The 19,713-nt window shown below is 44.2% G+C and overlaps 1 protein-coding gene across 1 annotated transcript; it reads left to right on the top strand.

Annotated features, from left to right (window-relative positions):
• The first annotated feature begins 14,925 nt into the window (after window positions 1-14,925).
• LOC115173290 (cellular retinoic acid-binding protein 2) lies at window positions 14,926-19,317 on the top strand. Its single transcript, XM_029731254.1, has 4 exons — window positions 14,926-15,288; window positions 17,637-17,815; window positions 18,196-18,312; window positions 18,426-19,317. The coding sequence occupies exons 1-4, from the start codon at window positions 15,207-15,209 to the stop codon at window positions 18,474-18,476; spliced, it is 429 nt and encodes a 142-aa protein (XP_029587114.1). The 5' UTR covers window positions 14,926-15,206; the 3' UTR covers window positions 18,477-19,317.
• The last annotated feature ends 396 nt before the right edge of the window (window positions 19,318-19,713 follow it).

Below are 19,713 nucleotides of genomic sequence, written 5' to 3'. Positions count from 1 at the left end.
CCCTACCATGCGCTACACGTGCTGAACTGTGTGCTCTGCCGTGGTTGGTTAGCAGATGGTACAAAGCGCTCTCATTGCTTGAGAATATAACCATTCAGTGACTACATAAATACTGATTGGCCAGTAACTGTTACTTGTCATGCATCGCTCACTGTCACGTGTGAGACGTGGGGAGGGCTGTGGCTGTATACTACAGTAGTCAACAAGGAAAAACACGAGGCAGTAACGACACCGGTTATACAGTGTGGCTGAGGTGTCTTGTCCTGCATTATCGTAATGTAGGACTGACTAGTCACTAGTCTAGGTGCTAACGGGTTCGACCCCACGTGGAGAACACCGGACAACAACTGATGTCATCAACTTGGATCAGCCTGATGCACCAAAGCTATATGTATACTGGGACAATTCAGAACTGGATTATGGTAGAGTTCTAGGCTGACGACCAACTACTTGAGAGTAAATACAATTTTGTTCTAGTGGGGTAGGCATGCATATTCTGCATTTGTCCAAAACTGCCATGCACGTATTGCTCCCCAAAATGTATAATTTTGTTCATCTTTGTTAATTAGTGTAGATAAATTATTCCCTATAATTGCCATTTATTGATATTTTTTGTATGATCCAACCATTCCTAAAAAATGTATATGTAACAGTGTACGTTCCGTCCCTCTTCGCCCCAACCTGGGCTCCTTGCACACATCAACAACTGACACCCACAAAGCATCGTTACCCATCGCGCCACAAAAGCCGCGACCCTTGCAACGTAAGGGGAACAACCACTTCAGGTCTCAGAGCGAGTGACGTCACTGATTGAAACGCTATTAGCGCACACCACCGCTAACTAACTAGCCATTTCACATCGGTTACATATAATTTCATCTATAAATTAGCAGGCCTAATTAATCAAGCAAATACATTTTCATTGGGAGGTCCTTCTCCAATGTTCTTACAAAGTGTTTAGGAACATATTCAATCTCTCCGTATCCCAGTCTGGTGTCCCCACTTGCTTCAAAATGTCAATCATTGTTCCTGTACCCAAGAAAGGGAAGGGAACTGAACAAGATGACTATCGCACATGGGTTATACAGTGGCTGACGTGGCTTCCGGAGGCAGTTCGAAACTCGTAGTGAGTGTTGCAACTGAGGACAGACGATTTTTACACGCTACGCGCTTCAGCACTCAGCGGGCCCGTTCTGTGAGCTTGTGTAGCCTACCACTTCGCGGCTGAGCCCTTGTTGCTCCTAGAAGTTTCCACTTCACAATAACAGCACTTGGAAAGGTGGCACGTTGAAAGTCACTGAGCTCTTCAGTATGGGTCATTCTACTGACAATGTTTGTCTATGAAGATTGCATGGCTGTGTGCTCAATTTTATACACCTGTCAGCAACGGGTGTGGCTGAAATAGCCTAATCCACTAAGGGGTGTCCACATACTTTTGTATATATAGTGTACCTGCATCTGACGGTCATGGTGCTTTCAAGACAACTGGGAACTCTGAAAAAACAAGGTAAAATCATGACGTCAGTGAACTTCAAGTCAGAAAGTTGGAGTTCTAGAAAGTTGTCAGCGTTTCCGAGTTGGATGACCGCTCAAAACGATTTTCCCCAGTCGGATCTCAGTTCTCAGTTGTCTTGAACGCTTGGAAGTTGGAGAATCGCGAGTTCCCAGTGATTTTCAACACAGCATTATTCTCAGCGGAGGGAGGGAGTAGCAGAGGGTGCGCCTCTCACCGTCCCTGCTTTCTCCTTCATTTCCTCTGGTGAGACTGACCAGAGAGAGAGAGACATAGTCTTCCACCTGATGGCGAAACTTGAGTCGCACCGCATCTGCCTCATGAACAACATGAATTTGTACCTATGACTAGAGAAAGTGAAATACTCCTTGATATTAAAATAGACATGATGAGCTGCTAATAATTTAAAAACGCAGGGCTATTGATACACTTGGCTACGCATTCATTGCAACTGAAAAAAAAATGTATGAAATGTATGCGTTCACTACTGTAAGTCGCTCTGGATAAGAGCGTCTGCTAAATGACTAAAATGTCTAAAATGTAAAATGTAAATGTAAACTGCAGCACGAGTAGAAGTAGAGAGAAGCGTGTTTTATGTTTTGCAATAGTGTTGAATAAAAACAGTCTTGACAGTGCTGAGTAAAAATTAGACATGAAGTCACTCAAAAAAACAGCAGCTCTTTGCTGTATTCTTTGACAGTCTTTCTCTGGTCATGGTTTTAAACATTATGAAATCTCATGTAGGTGTAACAGTATAGTTTCCGTCCCTCTCCTCGCCCCAACCTGGGCTTGAACCAGGGACCCTCTGGCACAGACAACAGTCACCCTCGAAGCATCGCGCCACAAAAGCCGCAGCCCTTGCAGAGCAAGGGGAACAACTACTTGAGGTCTCAGAGCGAGTGACGTCACCCAATTGAAACACTATTAGCGCGCACCACTGCTAACTAACTAGCCATTTCGCATAGGTTACACTCACCCCCCTTTTGACCTCCTCCTTTTCCGCAGCAACCAGTGATCCGGGTCGACAGCATCAATGTAACAGTATAGCTTCCGTCCCTCTCCTCGCCCCAACCTGGGCTTGAACCAGGGACCCTCTGCACACAGCTATCTGATTGGCCAGCGCAGTAGGCGCACTCGATTTAGCCACAGATCTCCCAGTCAGCTGGGTATGTGGAGTTTGTATTTTCAGACAAGATAAATTGTTTAAAATGTGAACACTTTGCCTACCCGGGAGGGGCAGGGCACCTGAATCAAGTGCACCTACCACCAACACTGCAAAATTAAGGCTGTTCTGAGGGTAAAAAGGGGGGGATGCAACTCAATATTATGAATGTGTCCTTAATGTTTTGTACACTCAGTGTACATGTAGCCCGCTTTCGAAAATCATTGATTCTGACTTACGCCACTTCTATGTTGGAGGTGGTCAGCCGCCATCAGAAAAGCCTGCCAGGGCGGTGGAGCGCCCTACACGATGCCTGTTTTTTGTGGTGTTCTCAGAACGCCTGCACCTGGTGCAATTGGAGGCCAAGCCCGACTGGGTCGGCCAGGCTTGGGCTCTGGCTGGGAACGAGCTCCCTCCCTCAGGAGTGGTGGGCAAGCAAGCTGTTAGTCCGTCTACTGGGCCCAGTACCCTTCCCAAGAAGCGTGGCTGGAGACACCGCAGGCAGAGCCCATCTGCTGCCAGTGCTGGACGGGGGCAGGAGTCGGACCGCTGGGATCGCCTTGAACGGAGGGCACATGCCCTGCGTCAGGAGGTTGATAGCTTCAATGGCAACGACAGCTGTTCCCTGTTGGCCAGTGATAGGCTGTTCCTGGGGGACAATGCTGGTACTGTTCACCCCCGTGAGTGGGGCTACCAGGCTGACAGGCCATCAGAAGCTGGCAGCTGGGCTTCATCGCTCCCCCCAGAGGCTTGAGAGGCTATGAGGAGCCTACTCACTCGGGTAGCCACTGCACTGGACATCAAACTGGTGGACAGTGATGAATCTTCATCTGTCCCCATCTCTGCTGAGTTCCGCAAGACCTTGCAGGAGAGCTGGGCCTCTGCCAGTGGGTGGTTCCAGCAAAGACTGGACCATGGAGTTATGTTGGGGGCGCAGGGTCACTCAGCCTCCGGGAGTACCTGACCATGGACACCATGATAGCTGCCATGGTCCTCCCAGACCGGGAGATTATAGGGCAGAATCCGCAACAGAATCCCCCCCCCCCCCCGAGTCTTGATCCGTACTTGAAAGCCACATATGGGTTCCTCTGCTCACTTGGCCGCCTTACCAATGTGACCATGCTGCTGCAGGCCTACCTGCAGACTCTGTTGCCCAGGCTGCAAGAGGGCACAGAGGAACTCTTTCGGGAAGCGATGGAGTTGTCTCGCCTGCTTTCCCTGCTCCAGAGGGATGTGGCCCATGCCAACGGACGGGCCATGGCGCAGGTGGTTTCCTCCCGGTGCCATCTCTGGCTGGCCCAATCCCATCTGCCAGCTCCTCTCCAGAGCACATTTGCCACTACCCCATCACCCCAGGGCTGACGTTTGGCCTAGGGATTGATGATATTCTGGAGCAGACCAATAAGGTTCTTAGGGACTGGGAGACCCTGAGATGGTTTATGCCGCCTCCTCAGGCCCTGGGCAAAAGGCAGACGGACGTCGCCACCCACCTGCACCCGAACGATGATAAGGTCCTTGTCTTGCCCCATCGCCTCTTGCAAGAGGGACGACAGCAGGGAGGGGCACAGCGTGCGGTGGAGCAACAACCTGTCAACCGTCACCGCCATAGGGACGTGCCTGCGCTCGGTGCGCCAGAGAGGCGGGCCCCGGCAGGACCGCTGAGACCCCTTTCCCTGGCCTCGGCCGCTTCTCCCGGTCTCAAAGGGCAAAGTGGGAGGAGGGTGTGGAGTCCCCCTGGGTGTTGTCCACAATGCTCGAGGGGTACCGACTCCAATTCCGGTGCCGGCCCCCGTCCTTCAGGAACCTTCATGTTACCACGGTGGCCAACCCCCTGAAGAAAACCCTGCGGCTGGAGCTATCCTCACTCCTGGGGCAGGCCGTGTCCAGGGACCAGTGGTTTGTGATGCTGGACCTGAGGGATGCGCACTTCTATGTTCCCGTTCACCCAGCTCATTGGCAGTACCTCCGATTCACTTTAGAAGGGACGGCTCACGAAGGGACGGCTCTCGCTGTCATGGCACCTCTCACGGCCCGAGGATTGTTGATCCTCAATTACCATGCCAATGGGCCTGTTCCATCTCCGGCCTCTTCACTGGATCGTGGACACAATTACTACAGCCCATTGGCTGGGATCTGTGGTGGCACATTCAACACAAGGTGTGGCTACGTCCTGGGCTCTACTGAGAGGAGTGCCCCTCGTTGATATCTGTGCTGCGGCCAGCTGGGCTTCCTCTTGCACCTTTGCTAGATACTTTTGGGGTAAATGTGGCACCTCCCTCTGTGGTTGGTTCAGCGGTCCTGGGCATTGCCTTCTGTGCCGGGACCCACCTTCCACATTGACAGCCCCTGCGTTGCCGCTGGCTGGCCAGGTCCCTCTAGCACCGACTACATCTGGTACGGGTATACCAATATATTGGAGTGATCCAATATATTGAAACATAACGAAGGTTACATATGTATCATTCCAAGATGGCGTAGCAGTCAGACGTCTTTGTCCTTCGTCTTGTCGTGTCCCATGTATATATATATTTACATATTTTCTTCGCATATCTTTTTATATATTTTTTTCTAAAAACTCAACCTCAAAACACTGTCCTGCAACCTGCCTCACCAATTTAAAAAAAATTGTGTTATTTACCTCAAACCTGAAATCCACAACAGAAGCTAGCCAGCGGTTAGCCAGAGGTTGGCCAGTTCACTGGCTAACGTTGGAGGTCAGCTAGCCACGGTTGGTGGTCATCAGCTATCCCTTAGCTCGAAAAGCTATCTCCAGTTTTTTACAGCGCGACTCAGACCAGAGCATACCGGACCTATTTTCTCTCCATATCCCCGGATTTCTACCACAGGCTCTGGACATTTACACCTGGATCTTGCAGCTAGCTAGCTGCTACCCGAGTGAATATTGGCTAACATCGGTCCCAGAGCTAACATCAATTATTCCGGAGCTAACCAGCTGAAGAGTTCCATCAGCCACTCCTGGGCTACAATCACCTATCCGGACCCGTTTTACTGCCGATGCGGAGCCCCATCGGGCCTTCACGACTGGACTACCGACGTTATCTACCCGAGGGAGTTATCCAACTGGCCCCTCCGTCACGACGTAACCTGAACGCCCATCTGCGGCCCGCTAATCGTTAGCTGTCTTATCGGCTGCTATCTGAATAGGTCTATCGGACAATTTTCTTGGGCCACTATAACTATAACTATTTTGCCAATTGGACTGGTCCCCTCTACCACACGGAACCCCACTAATCTACAGACGAAAACGCACGAGGTGGCTAAAAACAGACCTCCCTCCATCTTCCGCCAGCTAGCTGCTACCTATAGCCCGGCTAGCTGTCTGAATCTCACGGGACCCTTATGATCACTCGGCTAAGCATCCCTCTCCTTAATGTCAATATGCCTTGTCCATTGCTGTTCTGGTTAGTGTTTATTGGCTTATTTCACTGTAGAGCCTCTAGCCCTGCTCATTATACCTTATCCAACCTTTCAGTTCCACCACCCACACATGCTATGACATCTTCTGGTTTCAATGATGTTCCTAGAGACAATATCTCTCTCATCATCACCAAATGCCTAGGTTTATCTCCACTGTATTCACATCCTACCATACCTTTGTCTGTACATTATACCTTGAAGCTATTTTATCGGCCACAGAAACCTGCTCCTTTTACTCTCTATTCTGGATGTCATAGACGACCAATTATCATAGCTTTTAGCCGTACCCTTTTCCTACTCCTCCTCTGTTCCTCTGGTGATGTAGAGGTGAATCCAGGTCCTGCAGTGCCTAGCTCCACTCCTATTCCCCAGGCGCTGTCTTTTGATGACTTCTGTAACCGTAATAGCCTTGGTTTCATGCATGTTAACATTAGAAGCCTTCTCCCTAAGTTTGTTTTATTCACTGCTTTAGCACACTCTGCCAACCCGGATATCCTAGCCGTGTCTGAATCCTGGCTTAGGAAGTCCACCAAAAACTCTGAAATCTTCATCCCTAACTACAACATTTTCAGACAAGATAGAACGTCCAAAGGGGGCGGTGTTGCAATCGCCTGCAGAGTTCTGTCCTACTATCCAGGTCTGTACCCAAACAATTTGAACTTCTACTTTTAAAAATCCATCTCTCCAAAAACAAGTCTCTCACTGTTGCCGCCTGCTATAGACCACCCTCTGCCCCCAGCTGTGCTCTGGACACCATATGTGAACTGATTGCCCCCCATCTGTCTTCAGAGCTCGTGCTGCTAGGTGACCTAAACTGGGACATGCTTAACACCCCAGCCATACTACAATCTAAGCTTGATGCCCTCAATCTCACACAAATGATCAATGAACCTACCAGGTACCACTTCAAAGCCGTAAACACGGGCACCCTCATAGATATCATGCTAACCAACTTGCCCTCTAAATACACCTCTGCTGTTTTCAACCAAGATCTCAGCAATCACTGCCTCATTGCCTGCATCCGTAATGGGTCAGCGGTCAAACGACCTCCACTCATCACTGTCAAACGCTCCCTGAAACATTTCAGCGAGCAAGCCTTTCTAATCGACCTGGCCCGGGTATCCTGGAAGGATATTGACCTCATCCCGTCAGTAGAGGATGCCTGGTTATTTTTTTTTAAATGCCTTCCTCACCATCTTAAAGAAGCATGCCCCATTCAAGAAATTTAGAACCAGGAACAGATATGGCCCTTGGTTCTCTCCAGACCTGACTGCCCTTAACCAACACAAAAACATCCTGTGGCGTTCTGCGTTAGCATCGAACAGCCCCCGTGATATGCAGCTTTTCAGGGAAATTAGAAACCAATATACACAGGCAGTTAGAAAAGCCAAGGCTAGCTTTTTCAAGCAGAAATTTGCTTCCTGCAACACAAACTCAAAAAAGGTCTGGGACACTGTAAAGTCCATGGGGAATAAGAACACCTCCTCCCAGCTTCCCACTGCACTGAGGATAGGAAACTCTGTCACCTCCGATAAATCCACTATAATTGAGAATTTCAATAAGCATTTTTCTACAGCTGGCCATGCTGTCCACCTGGCTACCCCTAACGCGGTCAACAGCACTGCACCCCCCACAGCTACTTGCCCAAGCCTTCCCCATTTCTCCTTCTCCCAAATCCAGTCAGCTGATGTTCTGAAAGAGCGGCAAAATCTGGACCCCTACAAATCAGCCGGGCTAGACAATCTGGACCCTTTCTTTCTAAAATGATCTGCCAAAATTGTTGCAACCCCTATTACTAGCTTGTTCAACCTCTCTTTTGTGTCGTCTGAGATTCCAAAAGATTGGAAAGCAGCTGCTGTCATCCCCCTCTTCAAAGGAGGGGACACTCTTGACCTAAACTGCTACAGACCTATATCTATCCTACCTTGCCTTTCTAAGGTCTTCGAAAGCCAAGTCAACAAACAGATTATCGACCATTTCGAATCCCACCTCACCTTCTCCGCTATGCAATCTGGTTTCAGAGCTGGTCATGGGTGCACCTCAGCCACACTCAAGGTCCTAAACGATATCGTAACCGCCATCGATAAGAAACAACACTGCGCTGCCGTATTCATTGACCTGGCCAAGGCTTTCGACTCTGTCAATCACCACATCCTCATCGGCAGACTCAATAGCCTTGGTTTCTCAAATGATTGCCTCGCCTGGTTCACCAACTACTTCTCTGACAGAAGTAGTTGGTGAACCAGGCCTCTGGTAGTCTCTATGGGGGTGCCACAGGGTTCAATTCTTGGGCCAACTCTTTTCTCTGTATACATCAATGATGTCGCTCTTGCTGCTGGTGAGTCTTTGATCCACCTCTACGCAGACGACACCATTCTGTATACTTCTGGCCCTTCTTTGGACACTGTGTTAACAACCCTCCAGACGAGCTTCAATGCCATACAACTCTCCTTCCGTGGCCTCCAACTGCTCTTAAATACAAGTAAAACTAAATGCATGCTCTTCAACCGATTGCTGCCCGCACCTGCCCGCCCATCCAGCATCACTTCTCTGGACAGTTCTGACTTAGAATATGTGGACAACTACAAATACCTAGGTGTCTGGTTAGACTGTAAGCTCTCCTTCCAGACTCACATCAAACATCTCCAATCCAAAGTTAAATCTAGAATTGGCTTCCCATTTCGCAACAAAGCATCCTTCACTCATGCTGCCAAACATACCCTTGTAAAACTGACCATCCTACCGATCCTCGACTTCGGCGATGTCATTTACAAAATAGCCTCCAATACCCTACTTAATAAACTGGATGCAGTCTATCACAGTGCCATCCGTTTTGTCACCAAAGCCCCATATACTACCCACCACTGCGACCTGTACGCTCTCGTTGGCTGGTCCTCACTTCATACTCGTCGCCAAACCCACTGGCTCCATGTCATCTACAAGACCCTGCTAGGTAAAGTCCCCCCTTATCTCAGCTCACTGGTCACCATAGCAGCACCCAGCTGTAGCACGCGCTCCAGCAGGTATATCTCTCTGGTCACCCCCAAGCCAATTCCTCCTTTGGCCGTCTCTCCTTCCAGTTCTCTGCTGCCAATGACTGGAACGAACTACAAAAATCTCTGAAACTCGAAACACTTATCACTAGCTTTAAGCACCAGCTGTCAGAGCAGCTCACAGATCACTGCACCTGTACATAGCCCATCTATAATTTATCCCAAACAACTACCTCTTCCCCTACTGTATTTATTTATTTATTTTGCTCCTTTGCACCCCATTATTTCTATTTCTACTTTGCACTTTCTTCCATTACAAATCTACCATTCCAGTGTTTTACTTGCTATATTGTATTTACTTTGCCACCATGGCCTTTTTTGCCTTTACCTCCCTTATCTCACCTCATTTACTCACATTGTATATAGCCTTATTTTTCTACTGTATTATTGACTGTAAGTTTGTTTTACTCCATGTGTAACTCTGTTGTTGTATGTGTCGAACTGCTTTGCTTTATCTTGGCCAGGTCGCAATTGTAAATGAGAACTTGTTCTCAACTTGCCTACCTGGTTAAATAAAGGTGAAATAAATAAAATAAATAAAGAAAATGTAACCACGGTTATGTGAGCTATATGGATCACTCCAATCCTCTACGGCAGTGGTTCCCAAACTTTTTATAGTCCCGTACCCCTTCAAACATTCAACCTCCAGCTGCGTACCCCCTCTAGCACCAGGGTCAGCGCACTCTCAGATGTTGTTTTTTGCCATCATTGTAAGCCTGCCACACACACAATATACAATACATGTATTAAACATAAGAATGAGTGTGAGTTTTTGTCACAACCCGGCTTGTGGGAAGTGACAAAGAGCTCTTATAGGACCAGGGCACAAATAATAATAATCAATAATTTTGCTCTTTATTTTTAGAGTTCCTGTAATCCTAGATTCTGATCATTCAGGCGAGAAAAAACATCACCCAGATAGGCCAGTCATGTGAGAAACTCGTCATCATGCAAGCGGTCAGACAAGTTAAAATTATGGTCGGTAAAAAAAACTTTAAGCTCGTCTCTCAGTTCAAAAAAGCGTGTCAATACTTGTCCCCTTGATAACCAGCGCACTTCTGTATGTTGTAAAATTGTTAAACATTTAAAAAGTGATCATTTGTAGATAAAATTTTACTAAATATATTCACGTCACCAAATAATTGATTAAAACACACTTTTTTTGCAATGAAGGACTACAGTAGCCGCAACAGTACTCTGTAGGGTAGCACCATGGTGAAGCCGGAGGACAGCTAGCTTCTGTCCTCCTCTGGATACATTGACTTCAATACAAAACCTAGGAGGCTCATGGTTCTCACCCCCTTCCATAGAATTACAGAGTAATTATGACAACTTCCGAAGGATATCTTCCAACCTATCAGAGCTCTTGCAGCATGAACTGACATGTTGTCCACCCAATCAAAGGATCAGAGAATGTATCTAGTACTGAGGGCATAAAATACAGCTAGCTAGCACTGCAGTGCATAAAATGTGGTGAGTATTTGACTCAAAGAAAGAGAAAGACAATAGTTGAACACTTTTGAACAAGAGAGGGATAGAGAGAGATTTGACTATCCAACACAGCACTGGAACTCTTCCAAGTCAAAGTAAGCTTTTGGTTTCACAAATTTATTGCCACGGGGCCCGCCGGTGTAAGTGCTGAACTGCTTACTGACACTGTAACATTACTGCATTATTGTAGCGGGTTTACTAACGTGTTAATTCTATAAGCTATGTTGACTATGACGTTACTTTAGCTAATATGGTGACAATGATGTAGGCTTTGTGTAGCGGTTATGATATGGTTTGGGTTGGAAAGGTTTTTTCGCCTGGTCACATACAGCTGATGTGTTGTGCATTGAAGTCCACAAGCGAAGGGAAAAGGTAAGAGGAGGAGAGCTCATAGATGCGAGAAGGAATACATCATGGCTGCTATGAAAGTGAACTGTATTTCCGCGTGATCAGAGGTGTATTCATTCTACCGATTCTGTTGAAAAACGTTTCTTAAACGGGGATAAACATACCTGAATTTGTCCAATAGAAACTCCTGTTTGCAACTGTTGGACTAATGATAACACCCTAGATCAGCTAGATGCAGGCAAGATTGTGCAAGGCGGTATTGAATGTGTCACTGTCTCTCCATGTGTCACTGTCCGTCGCCTCAAATGTTTCTCACGACCTGTGTGCACCTACGTTATAAGCTTCATTCATAGGCTAGGTTGTAGCAACCTCATGATGGGTATCGGGAAAATGTGAGTACCATGTAGGAGCCTAAACCTATCGCTGTTACATTGAACTGGATGAATGAGATATGAATGACAGTCATCAAATCTGCTTTAATGGAAATAAGGCCATGCTCATGATTCTTATTTTTTTAATCCTTCCTCATCTTAAACGGCACTGACCGCCACCGGCGCCGACGTTGCCCTCTTGGACCATGACCGTCCAAGCAACAAAACAAAGACATTTTGTGACTGGTACACTACATGCAGTCGTCAGGGTGGAAGCAAAATAGTACAAAATCTTATTTTCCACAATAATAGAAAATCATAATCAGAAAATCGCATTCAACACTAGATGGCGCTACATCGACATCCTATCCTGTGATGAAGCTTTACATGTATCATGCACTCAACATAAATATTTTTTATTTTATTGGACAGAACAAGATTCATATTTCATAATCATGTCAAATATTGAATTACTACAAATCAGGTAGCTCTTTTTTATAAAAGTCATATCAATGTGGTGGTACTAGATCATGTTGTTTTTATTCCATTCCATTTCTTACCTGTGTTTCCAACACTCAACACAAAATGGCAATATGGAGGGCATTAATGTAACAATATTCATTACACTCAGCTCCGTTTTAATTCCATCAGTTATGGCCATCGATGAATTAAAATCAAATTAATGAACTAATGAAAATCCTTAGAATTTATGAAAAAACACTTTTTTTATTGCCTTTAATTTATTTATTCTTGAATTGAATGTCAATCATCACGTCATCTGAAATGAAATGGAATTGACCCTATCACGACACAAACACACAATCATACATTGGGAATGCCTGTTTCCCTCAATTGCTCCTCAGTGATAATTTCCTGTAAAATGAGACAACATTCAGGGGAAACATGAACAATCAAGAGTTTGAAATGGTACCGGTCGTCATAACAACAAGGCGAAGACGTCCTCACATTTCCCTTTTACCAGAGGACCTTCTCCTTTCTCTAACTAAGTTCTCAGCTGGGCCTCTTCGCTTCATAGACTGTGTCCAAAGGGCTGTGGTTAAAAGTAGTGCACTATGTGATTTCAGGCTCAACAGTATTCTTCAGGTAGAGATAAAAGGGGGTGAGTGCTTACATCTCATTTGAATTCTGAAGTATGTTATTGAGCTGCTCTAATGGGAAAGCAGAGTTAAATTACATGGGGATGGGGGATGTTTACTAGAATATTTAAAACTAGAATATTCTGCAAACAACATGTTTTGGGTTGAATTGTTTTGGTTGGTTGAATATACAGTATCAGGTTTCCAGGGAAATCAGTTTTGATCCAGACTTGTTGAAATGTTCTTGGCAGGAGGGAGAGGAAGAGAAGAGGAGAGGGAGGGGGGGTGTAAAGAGGCTGTGGAGGAGAAGGAACCAGTGGGACAGAATTGGTTGGTAATTATCTCTTGACATTTAGAGAGAGAGAAATGGGAGTCTCATAATTACCTCTGGACATTTGGATAGGGATGGGGCGGGGGCGGGGAGTGAGAGAGAAGAACAAACACCATTGTATATACAACCTATATTTATGTTTATTTATTTTCCCTTTTGTACTTTAACTATTTGCACACATCATTACAACACTGTATATAGACATAATATGACATTTGAAATGTCTTTATTCTTTTGGATTTTTTCTGAGTGTAATGTTTACTGTTGATTTTTGTTATTGTTTATTATCTATTTCACTTGCTTTAGCAATGTTAACATATGTGTCCCATGCCAATAAAGCTCCTTAAATGTAATTGAGAGGAGAGTGGTAGAGAGAGAGAGGGTTGTCTCATTTTACACCCTCACCCTCACCTCTGTTGCTGTGGTCCATTTGACTTTGATCTCTCACTCTGTTAAGTAACGCCTTTAAAGCGTGACAAATTGTATGGTCGCAGACTCACGTATGATTGCAGACTAACATGCTCACTTTCCCCTACTTTCCGTTATTGCTATATGAAAAGTGAGTTGCTTGAATGTCATGACTTGTATTTTGGAAGAGAGGATTTTCACTGGAGTGCAACCAAAGGGATGGAAAGAGCAATGAGGACGAGATAGTGGTCTTTCTTCAGTTACTTACAATATATGTCTGTCATTTTGCAAACACACAAACATGTAAAGACTTGAAACTGCGTTCTGTTCCAGAAAGGTCTAGAACTTAGTTTCTCACAGAATTTAGGCCTATGTGTCAAACAAGAAACCTTTCTGTGCTTTAAGGTAGCCTATTCTTTAAATAGATTTGTGAATGCAATTAGGCATAATTACAAATATTTATAAAAAATGTTTTTTTTTTTTTTTTTTTTTTGAAAATAATATTATTTTTCGATTGATCTATTGTCAATGTGTAATTTTTCGAATGTGCTCATTGATAAGAGCCAGTCCATGATAGGAAATATCCTCATATGGATGATTACCATGGGTCGTTGATTGACATCACCCAACTCCGGATTTCTTATCTTGGTGTCATCTCATTGCCCTCTACACTTCTCTTCTCTTTCTACAGGAGCTAACCCAACCCAGGAGCTAACCCAACCCAACCCATCTGATTTCACATTACAAAATCTTAATCTTCTTTAGGATGGGATCCTCTTTAACAAACTTGACGTTTTCAATAGGAGCTACTATATTCCTTTCTTATCCCATTACTCAATTGCCCAAATTCTTGATTTGAGGTCCACAACCAGATTTACCCCGCTGGCGCCATTCAACTTCAAAGTGCAAGCATACTTTCTTAATAAGGGGGCATTGTCACGTCCTGGCCAGTATAAGGTTAATTAGTATTGTAGTTTGGTCAGGATGTGGCAGAGGGTATTCGTTTTATGTGGTTCGGGGTGGTGTGTTTGTTGAAGTGGCATTTGATTTAAGTATTCCGGGGTTTTTGGGCACTGTTTGGTTTTCATGTATTCTATGTTTAGTCTAGTGTGTGTGGTTCTATGTTGAGTTAATTGGGGTTGGACTTCCAATTGAAGGCAGCTGGTTGGTGTTGCCTTTGATTGGAAGTCCTATATTAGTTGGGTGTGTTTGTCTTGTATTTTGTGGGAGATTGTTCTGTGTTGAGCCTTATGCTTTGCCAGACTGTTTGTTGTTGTTGTTGTTGTTGTTGTTGTTGTTGTTGTTGTTGTTGTTCGTTCATTTCGTTCGTTCTCGTGGTTTTGTTATTTTGATATTCATTTTTGAAAGTAAATAAACATCAAGATGAGCATACACATACCTGCTGCGTTTTGGTCCTCCATTACCAACGACAACCGTGACAGGCATCTTCTTGCAGTTTGTTTGGCAATAAAAGCCCACTCTATTGAACTTGCACGATATAAAAGGTTACACCTACTAAAAATGTATGTAACCTAGCTTACAAAAAGCAATATTATATAATGTAATAGTAATAGATCTAGCGTCTACATATTTCAGTAGGCTATTTTATGTTAATATAGAGTCAAAATTCTAGATTCTTCCACCAATGCTTGAGAAGAAGGAACAAGCACCTGGGTGGAGCGTGCTCATTGGTTCCATGGTCTTTGGTTCCATGGTGGGATTCTTGCTATTCATTACCACCCAGGGCGCGCGTGTCGCGCTTACGCCAAACAAGAGTGCGCCGACCAGATTGAATCAACCTCTGAATGAAAGAGAGAGAGAGGAGGCAGAGGGAGCAAACAGAGAGCACCAAGTAATCTGCGAGACAAAACACAGAGAAAAGTCAGAAGAGCTGCAAACAGTTTATTTTATGGGTCTGCAGAGAACAAAATAATAATGTTGACTATCTTTTTTCTGTAATAATCGACTACTATAACAAACTATTTACATCGGAAATGGACCGTAAAATTGCAAACTTCTCTGGGATGTGGAAAATGAAGACTTCTGAAAACTTTGAAGAACTCCTGAAAGCGTTGGGTGAGTATTTTCACACAGCCACACGGGAAGTAGGGGTGCTGAGAGTGCTGCAGCACCCCCTGAAAAATCTGAATTAGGCCTAAAAATATCACTAAAAATAATATGTGTTCTTAAAAAACTTTATTTTTCACAAAAGCACTTTTTGTGCACTGGGCCTCTTAGTATTATTAGCAGGCTGATATAAAAAAAAATCAGCATCTGGCTTTGGCAAAAAAGGTAGTTGTATAATTAAGAACAGAATCTTGCAGGATTCAATATTTGGAATTGTAAGAGTTGTTTCCCTATCCCTTTCTCTGCGATTATCATTTAATGGAATCTAGAAAGAAAAAACCCTGTCCTCAAACATTTACATCAAAAGGTGCAAAGTTATGGGCAAAGACATAAAACATCCACATCAGATTAAATATTTTTCTTGACCAAATAACATGGAAAACAACCACTTTTTGTTCAGTACTAATTTACCATCCTTACAAGCCACTTAGTGTAAATGTACATTACTATATTGTACAAAGGCTGGTCATCTAGGTTTGTACCTGTATACTTTCCATCACAATGAGGAAAAACACTGCACAATACAGTAACTGAGTACATTGAGACATGAAGTGGTTTGTGATGATGTGATGATGTGGCTCAGTTGGTAGAGCATGGCGCTTGCAATGTTAGGATTGTGGGTCCAATGGGGGACCAGTATGAAAAGTATGAAAAATGTATGCACTCTACTGTAAGTTGCTCTGGATAAGAGTGTCTACTGAAAAGGAATTAATCGACCATTTCAGTTTTCACATAGAAATAAGTCTCATTTGCAAAGTATTTCAAGGAAATTTAAAACATACACTACCGTTCAAAAGTTAGGGATCACTTAGAAATGTCCTTGTTTTTGAGAGAAAAGAAAATGTTTTATCCATTAAAATAACATCAAATTGATCAGAAATACAGTGTAGACATTGTTAATGTTGTAAATGACTATTGTAGCTGGAAACGGCAGATTTTTTTATGGAATATCTACATAGGCGTACAGAGGCCTATTATCAGAAACCATCACTCCTGTGTTCCAAAGGCACGTTGTGTTAGCTAATCCAAGTTTATCATTTTAAAAGGCTAATTGATCATTAGAAAACCCTTTTTCAATTATGTTAGCACAGCTGAAAACTGTTGTCCTGATTAAAGAAGCAATAAAACTGTCAAAAATGTGTCAGAAATGTGACAAAAAGGAGCAAAGGTACGAAAAGACCAAAGCGTCCTGAGAAGCATCCCACTCTTGGCTATGGGGTGAAATGTTAAACCAGCTTGGTCTGTGGCCACATACACCACTCAAGTGTTTATACTTCTCTGTGCACATGTTTGGTTTTAATGGGGAATTAATTAATTATTATTTCCAATAATTTTCTTGCTTGATTTATTGTTTTAAAAGTCCTTTGTTATCCTTTTTGAGGTACCCATCCACCTACACATTCAGTCACCTAAACACACACACACACACACACACACACACACACACACACACACACACACACACACACACACACACACACACACACACACACACACACACACACAGAAAGGCCAGAGGCGGGCCAGTCAACGGCATCTATTAAAATGTAAAGACCCATGGAGGAATGTTATATTTTCCCTCATTTCAAACCAAGACCTCATGAGATTGTAATTAAAGCCAGTGTAAACGGAACTAAACCCTGAAATGGGCCCCCTCAGTCAGCCGGTAGTGAGGCCAACATTCCCTCAGTACCCTGGGACTCCTCAACTAACTCGCTCCAGGGGTTTCTCTGTGGGCAACAGAAATATTTCCCTTCAAACATAAATTTCGCTCCAATGAGAAGGTTTGTCTGATTTCTATTTAGGGATAAGAATTTTACTTTGAATAGGCGAGAGGAATGAAAGTGAGTCTGATGTAACATACTGTTATTTGTATGTCAGGTCTACGCTAATCATCCCTTGAAGTTGAATGAATGAGAGCTCTGTCTGAGATCAAACCCTCCCTCTCCGCTGATGTCGTTCCCACTACCCATACGGAGAAAAAAATGTATGAAATGTATGCATTCACTACTGTAAGTCGCTCTGGATAAGAGCGTCTGCTAAATGACTAAAATGTAAATGTAAATGTACCCATAAATCAATGGTCATGAATGATGGCTGTGATATGGCTTTTCATCCCAATGGATGCATCCCAAATGGAACCGTATTCCCTATATAACGCATTACTTTTCAAAAGCCCCATAGGGCCCTGTTCAAAACTAGAGCACTATGTAGTGAATAGGGTGCCATTTATGACACACCCAAGGTCTCCATTCTCAGTCTACTTCTGTGATACCTTATTGGTCCCCTATGACCAGGTGTGAACGTGTTCGTCAGGAAGATAGCCGTGGCCGCAGCCTCCAGGCCTGCAGTAGAGATCACCCAGCAGGGAGAGAGTCTCTCCATCCAGACCTCCACCAGCGTACGCACCACCCATGTCTCCTTCACCGTAGGCCAGTCCTTCAATGAGGACACAGTGGATGGACGCCCTTGCACTGTAACACTCCATTTCCACATTCTTCATCTCTACATATGTTGCATGAAATATTTGGGTTATTACTGTACGTGCATATTTTGCCAGGACTCAGTGTATGAAATCATGGGGTCTGTATAAGCATGTGGGAAAAAAATCTGTGTGTAAATTGATATTTGTTCTATGTGATGGTTTAGTATTCTCATTTTCTTTATGGTTTGTGGAGGGCAGCAAACATAACGCCTAGCAGACTTGAAGAAGCAGTAACATGCTGCAACAGTACTGAGTACCAAATGAGAAGCCTCAGGTCACACACAGACCTACTGTGTTTATCTAACCACTTCACTACAACATGCAGTGTCACTTGTTAAATCCTTGCATGGCCTTCTTCCTATGTCCTCCAGAGTACCCCTCGCTGGGAGACAGATAGCAAGATCAGCTGTGAGCAGACTTTGCAGAAAGGGGAGGGCCCTAAGACTGCCTGGACCCGTGAAGTGACCAATGATGGTGAACTCATTTTGGTAAAGCATACATTTCTATTGCCTACAACAGTGATCCTTTAACTGTGTTTGGGGAAAAGTATGTGTTTGATTTATCTGAGTTTTGTATTCATTTTGTTGTCATTTTCTTTCAGACAATGAGCGCTGGGGATGTTGTGTGCACCAGAGTATATCAACGAGAATGAAAGACTTTTAAGACTGTCAAGCATTTCCATTTTTTAATTTCTACCTGCTCCTTTTGCTTATTTAATCTTCCAGTTATTCTGATTGTGGTTAACAAGATGTCAGTTGTATGTGTTTTGTCAGACAGAGTTTGATTGTTGTGAAAGCCTTGTGCCAGTTTATTTTCATGTATAATGTTCTTGTAATAGCATGTAATGGCTTTGTAATGTTATCATTGTTCCTCCACAACTAAAGCTGTATTTATTCTCAGTATACCACATGAAAACCCTATCTGTATTTTTCTTCAAAATGTCTTACCAAAGCAACTGTAAACCATCCTCAAACTGTGTTGTTAAAACAATTATAAATTGATCATGTATTTCCAAAACCTGATTTTATTAGCTTTGTGAAACTGATTTAAACCAAGACCTTGTCCCTCACCGCTGTTCTGGCTTTCTCACTCCATACCACCTCCTTCCTAGTTCTCCTTTCCCCCTGCCTGTGATCTTTGTATGCATCCCTCCCTTGTTTTTCGTCCCTCCCGGCAACTTGCCCTCTCCTTCTCTCCTCCACACCCTTTCCTCTCAATCCTCTTTGTCCTCTATGTGCTCTCTTTCCTCATCCCTCACCATTTGTCCGTTTAGAATTTTAAGACTCCCAAAGAAAGTCCATATTTTATGAACACCACTGTGTCTGAAAGACATTTGGCAAGAACAAGGGGAAAAACTGGGAGTGGTAGGGAAAGAGTGAGTGAGGGACTATAAGAAAATAATTTCATATTGAGAACGGTATTATTTCCTCAGCTTTCCTTCCCAGCTGTACCTAATTACAGTATGAGCTCAATAAAAGGTTCCCCACCCCCTTTTCCCTGGACTCGGCCCGCACCCATTTACAAAGGGTAAAATTACTGCCTCTGATTTGTGTGAGGACACTTTGCTCTCCCACTCTCCCATACACCTCTGAACTGGACAGCCAAAACAAAATACAGTCACACCTAAATTAACACTCATACTTGAGAGGGCGGATGCTGTTAGAAAATAATGGATTGAAGAATGGATTGAACAGACTCCAGAATCCAGCTTGCTGTGAAATACAGTGCAGGGTCTCTCATGCACTTCCTGAGGAGAGAGAGCACTTACTCGATCAATAGGAAGTGATTTGCTGTCCAGATTAGCAGACGGTATGCTCAGGGTCCCAAAAGTAGTGCACTATGTAGGGAATAGAGTGCCATTTTGGAACCAGAATGCCCTCCTCCGAGAT

The sequence above is a fragment of the Salmo trutta genome, chromosome 34 (genome assembly GCF_901001165.1).
Source record: "Salmo trutta chromosome 34, fSalTru1.1, whole genome shotgun sequence".
Classification (NCBI taxonomy): domain Eukaryota; kingdom Metazoa; phylum Chordata; class Actinopteri; order Salmoniformes; family Salmonidae; genus Salmo; species Salmo trutta.
Note: the sequence above shows the minus strand (reverse complement) of the source record. Positions and strands in the feature narration are given on the sequence as shown.

Coding starts and splice junctions, on each gene's coding strand:
- LOC115173290 (XM_029731254.1), top strand. CDS start 15,207: ATGGACCGTAAAATTGCAAACTTCTCTGGGATGTGGAAAATGAAGACT. Junction 15,289..17,636: donor AGAACTCCTGAAAGCGTTGG/GTGAGTATTTTC, acceptor CCCTATGACCAG/GTGTGAACGTGTTCGTCAGG. Junction 18,313..18,425: donor ATGATGGTGAACTCATTTTG/GTAAAGCATACA, acceptor ATTTTCTTTCAG/ACAATGAGCGCTGGGGATGT.